The sequence below is a fragment of the Neolamprologus brichardi genome, chromosome 14, assembly GCF_056152115.1.
Source record: "Neolamprologus brichardi isolate AB-2024 chromosome 14, ASM5615211v1, whole genome shotgun sequence".
Lineage (NCBI taxonomy): Eukaryota > Metazoa > Chordata > Actinopteri > Cichliformes > Cichlidae > Neolamprologus > Neolamprologus brichardi.
In genome coordinates, this window is record NC_142117.1 from 24,034,828 (window position 1) to 24,052,155 (window position 17,328).

Genomic DNA, 17,328 nt, shown 5'->3' on the forward strand with positions numbered 1-17,328 from the left:
GATTTTTTGGAAAGTGAAGGGTCTGAGGACTCTGTCCCCCGCAGGAGGGCAAAGAGTTCGATGGAAGACTAGGTGGAGACGAGGGGTGGAGACGAGGGCAGCACTGGTGGATACATGGAAAAGAAGTGAGGGCGAAGAGGGGAAGATAAAGTCTGAAGCTAATTATATCCACAATGGAAGAAAAACAGGAGAGACGTCGAGAATGTGAGAGCAGAGACGTGTAATTATAGAGACGGGGTCATGAGAGCAGGGTGGGGCGGACCGCTTCACTCTGGGGGTCTAATTCCTCGTCTCATACTGTGTGTTTGTGTTTTCGTGTGTGTGCTCGTGTGTGTGTCTTTTCCACCTGAGGGCAGGGTCAGCACTGGATAATATCCACAGAGACTTTTAAAATTCACAAATTAGCCACCGTGCCGTTACATCTCCCGCTCTCCTGTGCGCTCATTGATCCGAACACAGTGATGTCTTTTCTTTGTTGTTCAAGTCAAGAATCAATCGATAACACCGATAATCATATTTGACAGGAGGCTTAGTATTCGACCGTCGTGTCTGTCGGGAGCTTGAGTGGTCAGATAACGTTTTATTTTACACTTCATTTAAGCGGGCGCAGCTCTGAAGCACTGACCCCTTCCAGGTTTTGACCTTTTGTTGTAGCTTCTAACAGGAATAACATGTTTGTCACATCTACTGTATGCGCTTTATCATTATGCAAACATGGAGCTGTGCTGCTGGAATAGTAATGGCATTGTTACTGTGGTTACCACCACTACTAATATATAGTGCAGGTGAGCTGACGGCCATCCAATCAAGCTTGTGCACTACTGCTGTCATGACAACCGTTAGCATGTTCATGTGTGAGAGTCAATAATTACTGGCGCTCGTGATGGGGCGAAGCAGCACGTTCAAAGGCAGATTCTAAATATTAAAAGTTGTTTGAAACATTGAACTTAATTTTCTCCAATTTCCTCCTGCAAATGTTTAATTATTAGTGAGACTTCATTATTTTGTGTCTGTTTTAATGTGCTTTCAGACTTAGGCTCATTTGTTTAATTGCTGCATGCTGGCTTTACTTGAAATTTATTAGGTTGGACATGAGGGAAATATTAATATGTTGTGCTTTAGTATATTACGGTCCTCTACTTTTTAGCCATCATTAAAGAAGGCAGCAAAAGAGGATCAAATGGGTCAAATAATATAAATAATGTTGGAATCTAAATCATTAAAACACACTGTTAAAAAAGATATATTTTACATTTTAATATTTTCCTCTAAACTATAAAAGAAAAGTTTTTACTTTTCTCCTTAATAATAAATTGAAATCAGCTTCTCACTCTCTGGACATGCTGCATGCACAAGGACGTTCATCTATTATTATGCATGCTCATATGGAAAAAAATGCTAATATGGTAAACAAATGGAAATATTGCATGATAACAATGATATCTGTATAAATTATTAGATATTTGGCAATTTACAAATATATAGGAAAGCTAACGTGTTGATGGGCTAAAGCAGCAGAAGACCACAAACTTTGCAAACTTGTAGCTATTGCCTGTGATTTGGTTTGCATATACCAGATATTTTTCTGGTTATTGTCGCTGCCCATGTTCATCCCTTCATAACTACACGGAGGCAGCCAATCGTCTGCTGGTTGCCTCTGTGAGGAAAAGGCAACATGTGACAAAGCTCAAATAATCTCAAACTGGGGTTTTGAGCATGACAATCAGTTCACTGCACTCAAATGGCCCTCACAGTAACCAAATCTCAATCCAATAGAGCTTTGAGATGTGGTAGAACTGGAGATTTACATCGTGGATGTGCAACCAATAAATGTGCAGCATCTGTGTGATGCTGTCACATTAATATGGACCAAAATCCCTGAGGAATATTTTCAGCACCTTGTTGAATCTATGAGATGAATAATTAAGGCCGATCTAAAGGCAACAGGGGGTCTAACTCAATACTAGCAAAGTGTACCTAATGAAGTGACTTTACGATATCATAGTTAGACTTAACTTTACGGGGTCTGGCTTTTATCATTATTTCTAAATAATTCCCACCTATGTTTCCTGGAAATAACTATGCGTTGTCTCTAATTAAACAGAAAAGTGACTGTTTTAATTGGTATCCCTCTACTTAATTAATTCTTGTTAATTACATGCAGAACCAGTCATGATAAACATGAAAAGATGTGAAATTGTAATAAATCTGTCTGCAGGCAAACAAACTAAACTAGCTTCCTTTTAAATTAAGTGAAATTAAGCAGAAATATCCACAAAATTTGAAAAAGAACATGGCAAATAACACTCATTAACATCCCATTAATGTTATGTGAAAATAAGTAGCTGCTTCATCAAGTTACCCTGTTTTTTTTTCTGTGATTAAACAGAAAAGCTGAGTATGCTGTGATGGCGGAAGTGAAAAAGTGCCGAGCAAAATTAAATGGAAATGTACACAAATTTTTATTTCACTTGAAAAATGTGATTTATTATGGTAAGTGGAGGAGTTGGTGCATTTCAGTCAGACTGCACTGAATTCTTTTTATCTTTCAGTCCACTTTTTTTTCATTCAACACTTTTTTACAATTTGAAAATATGTATGAATAAATTATATGCAAAGTAAATGTATACACGTGAATATTTATGTGAATTAAAACCAACTTTTTTCAGGAAAAACCTTATTAGAAACTCAACAAGCGAAAATAACAGCCTGCCATCCAGCAACTGTTTCTTTTCATGCTGCTGACCCAAAAAATAAAGACAGTTTGTTGGTGTGTTTTTGTAGAAAAAAATCACAAAAACCTGTTTGTTGTCTAAAATGATAAATGACATGACATTTTATCTGCAACAATGCCGAATGATTTCAGCAGACAAATGAAAACACTGTATGTCGGAAAATAACATTGTCTTCCACAGTGTGTGTCAGAACTGCGTGTGCATGTACGCTGGCATGCGTGTGTTTGTGTGTGTGTGTGTGTCAGCTCTGAGGGGAAATTCCTCTCTCAGGGCTGGGAGTTTTTCCTGTCGTAGAGCTGTGTTTGTACAGCCTGGCTTTGTCGGGATATCCTATCCTGCCCATGTCTGAGAGGGAGGGAGGGATGGAGGGAGGGATGAAGGGGGCACTGATAAGGGCGAGGGAGGATGAGAGGTGTGGAGAGTCAGGATGAGAAGCTGGAGGGAACAAATAAGAAGTGGAGCAGTGAAATGGACAGCTAAGGATGGCAAACATTTTTAAACCTTTATTTAATAGAATTTGTCATGCATTGATGTAACATAGTCCGCTGTAATCCTCAGCTTTCCGGTGTGAGGCTGCAGGCGAAGGGACTGTGCGAGACGACCAGACAGCCTGCAGCCTGAGGGAAGGGCCGATCTATCATCCAGACTAATTCTACTGTTTTGATGTTGTCTTGCTTTTGGGAAACCCAGCTATGCTAGACTCAAACATTTGGACATGTGACAATCAGAAAGAACATGCAGAGATACCGGGCTCAGATGTTTCAGAGAGGCTCGGTACAGTGAGTGGAAGACGGGAAGTGGTTTGGATAGAGGGACAGGGAAATAGGAGCAATTCCTTAGATGGACTGAATGTACAGGAAATCGAATATCTCCCATCTGTTCACAGGAAAACACACTGAACCACAGTTTAAGCATGCACTGAGACTTATAGACAAAATCTTTGTCTGTCTTGTTCCGATTATATTTAGGGAGGATGAGCTAAAATGAAATCCGAGATCCTACCAGGGGATGCAATAAACTGCAAATCACAGAACTGTTTTAATATCTCAGGTCAAAATCTTCAGTGAAGATGAAAGAGAAACACAATAAAAACAAGAAATTAAACGCATGGGGTCAAGACTTGAAATTCTTAGTCAATCGGGTTTTCATTTAAATCTGACTTTTATCTCAACGGCTGATTATTTCTTCCCAAGAGAGATAAAGGTCATTTTAGGATATAAAACTGGAGTCAAACTAAGAAGGGAGACCGGCTATTTCTCAGGCACAGAAATTTGTAGAAAGAAATGGTACTGATATTAAATTTAGGTGAGTTATGTCAAGGAGAAATATACATGAGAAGAAAAAAATGTCTTTAATTTTTCGTTCTTTCTCGGTACACAGCATAAAATAGACAGAGGGAACAAGACCTGGAAGTCAAGAAAATTGTACATATTTTAATTAGTCTAAATGCCTCCAATGTATTTCATTATTGGCTGGGGAAGGACATTGTTAGTTTAGACAAAGCAACACTGACAGAATAAAAGATGAATGTAGCCACGGCGACATCACCCCGTGGTTTGTGAAATCCTGTTTTGAAGACTCCTAATGAGAATTTTCATCATTGCAAGTCTTGGCCAATGAACATACCCCAGACAATCCTTCATTCGAAACTTAGATTGACAAAAATTTATATAATTGGCTTAACAATATGATAACAAATGAGTAACTGAGACCATAAATTCAATAGTATTCAATTCTCTGTACAGAGAGTACCATTTCCCCATAAACTTCTATTCTAACTTAGTGAACAACTTAATATGATGTGGGAAAATTGCCACAATTAATTGTCAGGAGTAAGAACTGCAAAACAGGAGTGTTTGCAGTTGTTAAAGGAAAGACACTGTAATTTTGTTGTACATACAATGACAATAAATGATTTCAACTTCAAAATAACAGAGGCTAACAGAGGCTAACAGAGGCTAACATCGACAAAAACAGCAGAATACAGATTTATTGCTATGCTAAACTCCAACAGCACGAGTAATGATGGGAAGCCAGTACATTGTTAGCTAAAGCTAAGTAAGTTAGAATGCTTTACATATGATATCAAGTCAAAACTCTTTTGAGTCAGATATATATATTTGAGGTAATCTTGCCTTTAGGACTTTCTGTCCTGCTTATGTTTGCTAATTACCTAGCGTTTAGCTCCTTTCTATAAAATAATCGTTTACATACTCACCTTATAAGCTGAAGATCACCAGTTTGATCTCAGGAGGAGACATAAAGAGCCAAAATCCTATATATTTAGTTTTTGTAAAGTTAAATTAAGTTTAGGAGTTGACAAGGACAAGGACTAATGAGAAGGACTCTTATAATAAACAGGATGACATAGGGAAGGCAAGACTAATAAATTAAACTACAAGTAATCTAATAAAATTAATTTTAAGTACTGACAGAAGCTAAAATAATAAAATAATATATATATATATATATATATATATATATATATATATTTTTTTTTTTTTTTTTTTAAAAACTCAAATTAAATATGGACATACAGATATCAAGGTGAAGCTAAATAAAATCGGAAAACTATAATCAGTAACCTAACTGAGTCACGGGTACAAAAAAACGACCCAACATCAAAATAATTTATAGAAACAAGGAAAACCAAAGAACTCCCATAACAAACCCAAAAACCATTACAGTCAGGCATGTTTCACAAACAGAGACATCAGCATATTTTATTTAAGACTGTTACTATTAGAAAAACACAAAGGAGTTAAGCACATGATCCAGGCTGACAGAAGCACAGCTGCTACATACAAAAAGAAGTATGTGAATGTGTGTGAGAGAGAGTGAGCGAGGAAAAGTGCAGCACAAATTCAAACTGGCAAGTGTGATGACGTACATGCAAATTTCAGATCAACAACAGCAACAGGTCAGTAAGTTCAAGGCTCGTGTGCTCTGTTTTAGGATTGCTGCAAAAAAAACTTTAAATCATTTTACAGGTAAAATCAGTCATTTTTTTAGGGTTTTTTAAAATAGAAAAAACAATTTTGTACTAATAAATATATGTGGCTTAATATATCATTACATCTTCCAACTAACTGATGTATTATCATAATAACCTTTAACGCTAAACAATATCCATCTAATGTTAGGATTTCATACTTTCTATCTGATAAGCAGTTTGACAATGCTAGATCCACTTCAAATAAAGTTTTACTAATGCCTCTTTATAGCAGCTAACAGAGGCTAACAGTAGCTAGTGGTGGCAAAATCAGTGGTTAACAGAGGCTAACAACATATAATAGTGGCAAAACAGCAAAGAGAGGCTAACAGAGACTAACAGAGACTAACAGCAGCTACAAAGAAGCTAATAGTGACAAAAACCATCACTAACAGAAGTTAACAGCAGTAAAAACAGCCCCTAACAGAGGCTAACAGAGAATCAAACAGGAGTGCTCAATAACTCACTTCAGTATCCCTGTCATTGGACAGAAATAAGCATCACTGACTTGTACTGGAATTCTTTCACATAGTTTTACAGCCTTCTCCAGAGTAAAGACATGGATATTTATAGATAAGGTTAACAGCAGAGTGACAGTCTACACTCTCCAATGATGGCCAAAGTTATTTGTCCTACAGTGACCACCGTAGCTAGGATTACGCTCTCTATTTGGGAAGGTTAAAATCTAGTACTGTGATTTTACCGCCTGTAATTTTAAAATCGTTACACTCTCTTACTGTTGTGAGAGCAGATGACTCATTCAGGAATGGTGTCATTATTTTCCAAATGCCTAATTTCCTGTGTTTTGAGTCATTCCTATCAACTGTCCACATCTCAAAAGCCTGAGAATCTCTGATTTTTCTGAGAAAATTCCAGGGTGATGATATAAATGGTAAATGGCCTGTATTTGTATAGCGCTTTGCTAGTCCCTAAGGACCTTCCGATTACAAGGCAAACTCCCAACTCTTGAGCCACGATCGCCCCATATACATCTTAACAGGAAAACTGTGAAATTGTAGCACTCTACTGTTATTAGTTTGTTTATAAAAACTATGCTCTTGTGGTAAAGTCAGGTGCCTTTTCAAGCTTTTCTTAAACAGAATTTTCTATCGAGTCATTTTCAAATAGATATGTCTATATCAATCTATATCTATAATTTCTTCAGGTATATCATTCACAGGCCAAATATCTGCTGCCTTGATTTCAGGCATATGGAATTTCAAGAGTGTAGCTGAAGTTCAGCATCAAATAATGTGAGCATGAATTAGCTTGAAACAAAAGTAGTGGGTTAAAGCTTGTATCACAGATTTCCATATATGAGGTGTACATTATACTGCAACACTACAGTATAGTGTCACATCAGATGACTGGTCTTAAAGAAAGTGTGTGTGTGTGTGTGTGTGTGTGTGTGTGTGAGTTTATATTTTTTTTATAAGTTTATTGTGATATTCCAAAGAAATCACACCGTCATGAGCAAAACATTTTTTAATAGCAAACAAATAATGGTAGAGCTAAAATCTGGCAGTTTTTCTGTTAAGACGTGCATCATCACCCTGGAATTTTCTCAGGGAAATCAGAAATGGTCGCGCTAGCTTGTGCGATGTAGGCAAGACAAGAATCACTAAGAAGTGAATCACCTTCATAACACTGAAAAAAAAGCTGTTTGCTTGGTTCTTATCTTGCTTCTTTATCTTGTTAACCTGATATGCTTATATGCATTTTATCATCATCGTAAATATACAGCTTTTTCTGAAAACTCCTGTAAACCAGGAGGTTGATTTGAAAAGTCTCTTGTAGGTCCTAACATGAGGCTTCTTCTGTGGGTTTCTTTGGTGTTGTTGTCGTTGTTTGTGGATTTTTTTGCTTGATTGATTTCGCCTGTGTTACATCATAAACATGTTATATCATATATAAATCATATAAATCATGGTAATGTTGGTCTCAGGACAACAGCCCCTTTGAAATGGAACGTGTTTTTCTTTTCCTGTTTCTAAACACACACACACACACACACACACACATCTTGTCCATTTGCCAGTTCCTGCTATCATCACTTTGGTCATTATCACCACAGGCAGCACAAACATTATATTAAAAGGTTGTTTGTGTAGGGATAAAATAAAAATATCACTTTTGTTTGTGTTGTTTGTGTTTTTTGGTTTTTTTTGTTGTGGTAGGAGGTTACTTTTCTCGATCCTGGCCCTAACAGCTTTGGTCTTTGCGACATCTTCACCAGGTTTCTGTGGCGTGACTGTGCATGTTTTGGAAAGACAGTTAGGAAGTTTATATTGCTGTGATAATATGAATCCCTACGGACATAATTGTTTTAGCTGTTGTGACTTTAACTTGGCAACCATGGTTAGTTTGACCCTTGCTGGCTGCCATACAGGACAACAGACCTCAGTGTAGATACACCCTTCCTTTATCAGAGCCTGGATTATAAGTTTGGATGCATGCAATTGTGGGAGGTGAGGGTGTGTGCTTTGCAGGCAAGTGAATAAGTTTTAGTCATACCGTTGGAGTGAGAGTGTTGGCAAAAAAAGTGCATGGAAGGAAGGGTGAGGGAGGAGGGAGGGTGATTGTAAAGATGATAAGGCTGAGGGTGTGTGTGAAAACACTACCAGTGCATTTTATAGGAGTGGACAGTTCATCACAGTTGTCTTCCTAGTCTCAAAGCTGCAACTCCGGCATCATTTTTTTTTATCAAACTGCTGCTGCAAAGATGTGTCAATCTTATCTTCTGGGCAGTGCTGAAGAGCAACCGAGTGCATTTGCTCAGTTTCACTTCAATATTAAGTTTTGATGTAGTTCATTAGCTTCATGCTGCCATAATTGATCTTTATGTAGGCTATAATTTGTTTTTTTTTAAATATAAATAATTACTATAACCTGCAAAGGGTGACCAAGAGATTGTGTGAAAATTACTTGAAATCACCCACAACAGTTCAAAACCAAAACAACAGTATTCACCACTTTGAAAAAATGAAAATAGTGTTTCTATTCAAAGACTGAAGCACAAATTCCTTGGACAGGCCGCACCACATAGGAAGCCACATTAATTTTTTTGTTGTTGTTGTTTTTTTTCAAATAAGTCCAAGAAGATGTACCTGTTTGTAAACATTATTGTGCTGTAAAGTTGGACTTTTTAACATCACAGTCAATGGGGACTGATGCATTTTTGGCACCTGCCTCCAGTGGCCAATAGCGGAACTGCAGTTTTTGGCACTTCCTGGCTGGCTTCATTTTTCAGTCCTGTAGGTTGCTGCTTTGATAGTAGTTTGTTCCACACTGAGTGTGACCACAAAAACACGCATGCCCATAAAGTGCAAACAATACTTGTTACCATATACAGAAAATGTGTCTATTTTAAATCCCAAAGAGATCCCATCCAAGCCGTAGTACCCAGAGTGTGCCTGTGCAGGCAGGGAGAGGACATACAAACTCCACACAGAGAGGCTTCAGGTAGATCGGGGATTTGAACTCAGGATCTGCTTACTGTGATGTAGTGGTGCTAACCACTGTGATAGACTTGACTACACTATTTAAACAGGGAAAGAAAACATGACTTTGTTTTTTCCTTTTATTCAAACTGAATGAGATAAAGGAAGCATTTTCATTGGTTTCAGCTCTTCTGTTTTAGCCATCTAACCCGTCTCACCTTTACAGCTACAGCTAGAAAGGCAAATGCCCCCTTATAGGTGATTAACACAACTGGCCCAGAAAGGACTGACATAAAGCACGGTCCTCTGAACAGACATATAACAAACAATAACCACATGTATTTAATGAATGCGTTTTCCCTGTGCAGCTGTGAGTTATAAGATAGCTCCCTGAACCGGCACTCTGTCACTGAAACCCGTAATATAAATGAATTTAAATGATTGTCACCGGAGCCTTGGCTCTTACACATTGCTGGCTCAGTATAAACACTCCAATAATGTCATATAAAAACACATAATAACATAATAAGAGAAATTTTGCTGTGGAATGGATACTTTTATCGTTAATATTTTAAGCACCATTTGCTGATAAAACTGTGTGTGTGTGTGTGCAGGATATCTAGTTGTGGGTACACAACTGTAACGGTATTTCACTTAAACTGAGGATGTGATTCATTCTTCCAGCACGGATCTTGTATGGAATTAATTTCATAAAAAGTCGTCTCAAGATCCAACAGTGTAGCTGTAATTCATGAATACCAAACATTGCTTCAGGTGAGAGTTTTAAGCCAAAGCCTAATGAGTCCAGCTGGTCCGTCTGTGGGTTACCCACTATCTCCCAGGCTTAATTAACTGTCCGTGAGCCCTCTGCAGCCCAGCACATCTCATTAGCGCCACGACATCCAAGTATAGTGTGTGGGAGTTCGCCCACTTACTCAACTACCATTTCTTATCATATCACATCAGTTCTTTTGTCTTCTCCTTTAATCATCTCTCTTGTATCATCATCCGTTTGGTTTCACCTCCCTCTGACCTTTCTTCCATCTTCCTCCGGGCATATATCTGAATCAGAGAAACTCCAGGACGCCTACAAATTATAAGTATTCTACCACAGTGGCGTTTTTCCCCTGCTGTACCTTTCCGTGCCCTTTTCTTTACATATCCCCCAAGTAATTATCCTCCCTTCCCCTTTTCTCTGTCCTTTTCTCCTTCTGTACCATCATTTGGTTCACCTTTTCCTCCCCTCTCCTCATCAGTTGGGATACAAACACACTGGATGCTCTTTCTCTTGAAGCAAATTCCTGACTCAGTGCTTTCCGCTGCACAATTTTCGCTCCCCTAACATTTTGCGCCTTCATCGCAACCCTTCATCTTCTTCTCTGCTCTGCAAATGTGCCTCTTTCTGCCGCTGATGTTTTTGGGCCGACCTACCGCACTTAACCTCTCCATCACTCGGTCACCTCCGGTGCCCATCACCTGCTTCCCATCCATTTGTCCTGCAGCACCTCACTTCCCACTCCCCACCCGGGCAGTGCTGTCCCTCAGCAAAGACGTGACCACACATTCATGTAGCCCTTTAGAAGAACCTTACCCACAATGCACATGGTGGAGCGATTTGCATGACAGGCAGTGGTGCATTTCGCAGAGGGAGGGATCGGCCGGTGAATGTACAGAGATAGAGAAACCCATAAAGGGAGCGAGAAGAACTGTAATGTTGGTTTGAATTATTCATAACTGGTCTATAGGTCGAATAAATGCATCAGGAAAGGGGAAGACACAAGGAAGAGCACCTGTTATCTATCCAGAGTGTGATATCTCTGTAAGCCCAAAGTCATGTATGCTCAAGTCCTCTGCTACTGCACTATGAGATAACAGTATATAGGCTGGCTATGTGTCCACTTAAAGCTCTGAATTTAATTAAAGTGTATTACTAAAGCTAGAAAAAAAGGGTGCACGTAACAGTCATTGAAGCGCCACACTGACTCCACTACATTTATTTGAGTTAAAGCTTTATTTACTATTTTAAATATAAATCTACTAATGAATTGTTACATTCCTATAGATTAAGCTAGCAGCACATGAGATTTTTGTTGTGGGCCAGCCTGTGATACAACATTGGCATTCATGTGTGAGGATTTCACTTTGGTACTTAACCTCAGGCCAGACACCAGAATGGAGTGAAGGGATCAGTCTCACATGAAATCAGTGACAGTCATTTCATATTCCCCATCAGGTCTTGTTTTTGTAATGAGCGAATTTGTGCCTGAGGTTGCCAATAATCCTTTCCATTTTTCAGCATTCATAGCCTACTCAGCAAACCGATGTTTACACCGATGCATTTGTTTCTAGAACTGTTTAATTGTGAAAGCTAAATCCTGATAAAGACCAAAATGACACAAATGTCTTGGATTCAATTTGAAATTGAAAATTGTGAGCTAAAACATGTTTGAAAGTCTGAGAAAAGAGCGTGGGAGGGAGAAGAGAACAATTTCTTTGTGTAATTTAATATAAAAAAAAAAACCCTCTGCATGTCATCACACTGACTGTGTTGTTTCTGTGTTTTTTTTTCCACAGAAGTCGTTCTCACTGGTGTTGGAGGCTGTGGATTATGACAATGACACATCGAGTTCAGGCGAAGGTGTGTTTGCACGTACCTGCGTTCCTTTTTATTCACGTGTAGTCAGGAATGTAAATAAAAGGGGGGCTGAATTAAATAACAATAAACAGAAGGAAAGTTGTGAGGGTGTTATTATTCCCCTCATCCTCACACATGTCATGTTTTGAGGTTTGAAGCTAGAGAGCCTTTATACAGTCATCGCTTAAAACACCATTAAAGTGTTGAAGGTAAGTGACACGTTTAAAAAATGGAGCCGTCTTTACTGCATTTCCAGCTTTATCTTGTCAAGAAAAGAGTTACTTGTGAGTTTAAATATTAACAATCAACAGTTTTATAGAGGAAAACAACACAGGTGCTTGTTTATGAGCGTTTGCTGTCTGACATGATGAAACAATGTGAAAATATCCTTTGTGTCTTAATGTCTGTGATCTAACGAGTTTAGTGGGCCTTTTATCCAGACCCTTTAATTTCCTGCTCGTCTCAGTGCTGTTCCTCCTCATAATCGGGAAAAGCTCCGTGACAGGGAATGTGAGCGGCATGCTATAAAAAGCAACACACATACACACACAAGCACAGACAGACAGATGTTTCTGTGCCTTCCTCATTCCTGTCATGCCACAATCCTTCCTTTGAGGGACCACTGCACTGCGGTCTCTCAACCTCGGTGCTACCCAGAAGATGGCTGATGGGATGAGAAACTGGGATTTTCACCTCACATTTCTCTTTCGCCTTCCGTCTCTCCTTCGCTCTGCCCTCCAGCGACGCTCTTACATCTTGTTTGCATTATCTTCCGTTTCCACCTGAGCTCCTGACAGCCCTTACATTGGGCCTAAAGCTGTTCGCTAGGCTGACAGCTTAGCTCAGCCCAAAAAGAGGCGTTCGGTAGCGGTCTGAATGGACTTAGCGGGCCGTGCTGCAAATCAGAAAGGATTACCAAGCATAACTGTACCTTCTGAAACGGTTCTTGGAAATACCAAGAAAATGTGATGTGCTATGAGCACAGACGGTGTGACCTTCACAGAGTTTTCTTCAAATAAAATGTAGCTTAAGTGTTAACGTGCAGGGGCGTACCTTGATCTGTTAAAGGATAATTCCCGTTGGTTACAACTTTGGTCTTTGGCCTTGTTTTTGTTGAGTATACTGACAAGTAACTGTTTAGATAAGGGAACACGATGGTATCACAGCAATGAAATGACTGTAAAACTTCATACATGCCTGCAGTAGTTCACAGTAAGTAGGTAATATGCAGCAGGTTTTGGCACCTTTATTTTGTTTTATTTAGTTTCTTTCAGTTGTTTTACATATTCTCTATCCCGTTTTATGTTTATTTTGAAGGACACAGTCTTTTATTTAACTTTATTGCACAACAGACCTGATGGAAACACCTGTCACTACAACAGTGAAAATCGAATAAACAGCAAACTGCAGTCTCCTGAGCAATCATCAAGATGAGTAAACGCGCTCTGTAATAACCAATAATTTAATGGAGGCTGGAAATTTTGCAACACCAGGCTGCATCAGCTTTAACTCATAAGTCAGTGACTGAATGTTTACACAAAGTACGATTTAACAACAACATACAGGATAATATACTCAGAAAATAAACATGTCATTAAGTACATAAAGAAAAAATGAAAAGGCCTGCGTTGATCTTTTGGGCCTTGCAGTTCTTGTAACATCTCATTTCTGCAGTGCTGCCATTTCCCCAGATTTCAAAGGGTTTTCTAGTCAACAAAAAATGTATTATTTAATTCTTGAACTGAATTTTCCTGCTCAGAAGTTTTGCAAAAGTGCCTTTCTTACTGCGTTACTGCCACCAGGGCAATAGCACAGAGAAAACAGTTTCTCACATGCTGTTGGATGTTTTGTGTACGCACCAAACATCAACCTCCGGGGCTTTAAATAAAGCTACAGCCTTCATAACACATGTACAGTGCAGTTTGTTTATAACTCACTAATTAAGGCTTAAAGTTAGGAGCAGGTCTGCTTTAACTGACAGATGGACGCTGACACAGGCTGCTGCTTTTCCCAATTTGCGCTAATTAGTCACTGAACTAGATTTCTTAATTGTATTTGTGCCTTTAATGAAATAATGTGAGAAAATAACTTGTATAAATCTGCGCTTCACTTTTGGAGAGTCAAATTCCATCCATCCATACATTTGTGCATTTTCTGCCACTGTCTGCCACAAAAAACCAACATAGCTGCTGTCAAAATCCTAAATTTGAACCTTTAAAACAGGGCTTCTGTACAAAATGCTTATAGTAACTACGTCCATCTCTTCTATACACAGTGAAGACCCCCTCACAGAACAAAAACCCCACAGGGACATTTGTAACTTTCTCAGTGTAATGTTTCAGTAAATATGAATCATCTTCAAATGTTTTTTCCCATGTCCTCCTTCTGTTCGCGTATTCATTGGGTGATTTTGACAGCATACTTGCTGCTGTGCTCCCCCGTGTTTCAGCTGTACTGATGTTACACCCACAGCCACAAAACTGCGAAAGTGGAATTCAATATTAGAAGCATTATAATCTCGACCAGCTTGTCACCAAAATTCAAGACACATGTTTAGACTTAGTCCCCCATCCATGTGAGAATAGTTTCACTGGGAGTTTATACTAGAATGAAAACTGAAAATAAACATAGAAATGTCATGAGAACCCATGCACATCAAATTTAAAAAAAAAAACCTTCAGCTGATCTATTGGCTTCCACAAGGCTATTGATTCAAAATGAAGTCACGGGGAGGTGTTTTCTCTCATGCAGTGTTTTCTCACCATTGTCAAGGGCAAGCACTTCACAGCTAATACAAGACAGTAGGGGGACAATCTCCAGAGACAAGAAAACGAGTTTTTTTTTAACTCCCTGCAGATAGAATCTCTGTTTCTCTGCTGCTTATGTTTCTATAAAGTGTGATTTCAGGAAGAGCTCAGGGCTTCTTGTTTCAGCTGTTCTGCCATCAATCTTTCTGTCTCTTGCTCTCTCTCTTTTTTTAGGATGCCCATTAGCACCAGCCAGAGAGGCTATTCTTCTTGGGGTCCTCCACACCCCTCACATATTATTGTACCATCTTCTCTAATCACGTTACTGTGAAAATTGGGCTCTGTTACACACCTTCCCTGCTGTGCTGAATGATAATTCACTTACTTCTACTTCTTTTCTGGAAGAGAAATGGTGATGATGAAATTAACCCCTGGCCATGCCAGAGTCATAAAATAATGAAAAACCCACAATGCACTGCAGTAGCATAATGAGTGTTTGTGAAACGGGGCCCTCGAGTTTGACTACAGGCGACGGCAGAGGAATCGTGCAGTAGCCGAGCTAACAGTCCGCTCAACGTCCGCCCTGTTCCCATCCCACACACACACACACACACACACACACACACACACACACACTCACCAACCACTGTGTATCCCTGTTTTCATTCCTTTGGGTCAAACCGCAGTGATCTCATCTCTCCATCAGGCCGTTTGTTATGTGTGTGTCCTAATAGCTGCTTCCCTTCCTCTTTGACTCTGTTTGCCTCTGGCAGAATCTCTCTCACACACACACATGCACACACTCGCACATTCTGTACACTCAGTCTCTCTTCACTGCTGACATACTTCCAATGAGGCTTCCTGTTCTGTCCTCCTATCATGCAATCTTTGCCTGTATCCTCACTAGCATCTCTTAGATACACACATGGCATATACACTGAAACAACACACAGACACACACACACTCACACCTATTCTGAGTACTGTGTGTCTGTTAACACCCTGTCAGAGAGCAATGAAAGTGACTTGGGGATGCCAGTGCCTCTGGGAAATCCCCTCCGGGGGTCAGGAGCAGCAGCCACTGCCCCGCTGTTGCCCTGAGGCTTGTCTGGTCCTCTCTCTGCACCTCCCCCTCCTCTCCAATAGCTAATCAAATGTTAAAGAGCTGCCTCATAGGGATGATCTCTTGGATATTTGTGGTGTCTCACAGCTCTGCAGAGCATTTTAGAGCCTCATTGTTTTGGTTATCAATCCCACAAATTCCATCATCCAGTGGTTTTCTTTTGTTGTTGTTGTTTTTTTTTTTTTTTTTTTGGTGAAATAGCTCTCATAAATCACCTGTACACAACCTGCTCGGCACAAAATGGCAAGCACTAAAGTTAGTGACTCACTGGTGGGTAACTTGTCACATTAAACAGCTAAAAACAGATATTTTTCTTAGTGGGTGATGGAAAAAGAGCCAGACTCCATATGATGGTAATGTTGCTCCATAACTGCTCGATGTGTTAACAGGCGACTATTTGATTGAACTCGTGCCATATCAGCTTTGATGCTAATAATGTTAAGGAGTGTTTAGATTTATCTGCTGAATGTGGACACAGTTCCTCCTTCCCCAGTTGTTTGGCACCCTTTGTTTTCCCAGTGGCAGAACAGCAAACAAAAGAAAGTATTTCTTCCTTCCTTCCTCCCTCAGGTCAGTTGATCGAGCGAATCCTGCTCTCCTCCATGCTGAACCCCGGTGAACAGTGGCAGACTTACCGTTACCACGGACGCTCTTTCAGCCTGGAGTACCGACTTCGTTTCCGCTGTCACTCCAACTACTACGGACCCTTCTGCAACAAGTTCTGCCGAGCCCGCGATGACTTCGTCGGCCACTTCAGCTGCGACCAAAGCGGCTCCAAGGTCTGCATGGAGGGCTGGACGGGGCCAGAGTGCAAAATAGGTAAGAAAAGGAACACAAAGGAGTCCACTGGTGTTTCCTCAAAGTTGTGCATTTGTTTGTGTGTGTATGTATTTTTAAAAATCCAGTATTTGTCTCTATCTCATTCAAATATTAACACATAATCATTTTCTTCCTTTAATGCTCAACAAGACAATGTTTTTGCCAAAAATGCTCCCTTAAATACTAAGTAGGTATTACTGTTACCATCAACAATGCAACACGTTATTAAGTTATCCAGTAACAGGGGTACAACATTAGAAAAATAAACCCAGGCTTAATGTTTGCTGCGATGGATTACACTACTAAAGCCTGTACTGGTGGGAAAAAAACCTTCAAATTCCTCAACACACAAACATATTTTGTAAACTGCCCAGATCAAAGAAGTCAACTAAAAATATTGGAGTCTGTCTCACACACACCCTGTGCAGGTTTGCCAGTTAATCACAGGGTCACAAAGACCCTTACTTCCACTTCAGAATCACTAATAATCTAACACACGTATCTTTGGAGTCTAGCAGGACTTATAAAAAGGAAAGAATCCCACACAGATACAGGTTAGATCATGCAAACCTGACACAGAAAGGTCCCACCCAGCCAGGAGATACAAACACAGAGCCTTGTTGGTGTGAGGCAGAGAACACCCTCCATCACAGTGTCACTCCACAAGTGGTGAACTGACCTAACCTGAAGTTAATCAAATTTTTCTTGAGATCGTCTTTGTTTTCCTGTCTAATTTTAGTCTTTGAAACTATTTAAAACTATTATTGTGATAAAAGTTTCGTGGATATGTCATCTAAATATTCACACACAGCTTTAATAGCACTCTACAAGGTGAGA

General features: G+C 39.6%; 1 protein-coding gene across 1 annotated transcript in view; it reads left to right on the forward strand.

Moving 5' to 3' along the window:
* Positions 1-17,328, forward strand: part of LOC102785311 (uncharacterized) — a 61,433-nt gene that overhangs the window by 27,000 nt on the left and 17,105 nt on the right. Inside the window, exons 3-4 of the mRNA XM_087851004.1 lie at positions 11,742-11,805; positions 16,243-16,491. Coding sequence (XP_087707130.1) covers positions 11,742-11,805; positions 16,243-16,491 — 313 coding nt within the window. The remainder of the gene's footprint in view (positions 1-11,741; positions 11,806-16,242; positions 16,492-17,328) is intronic.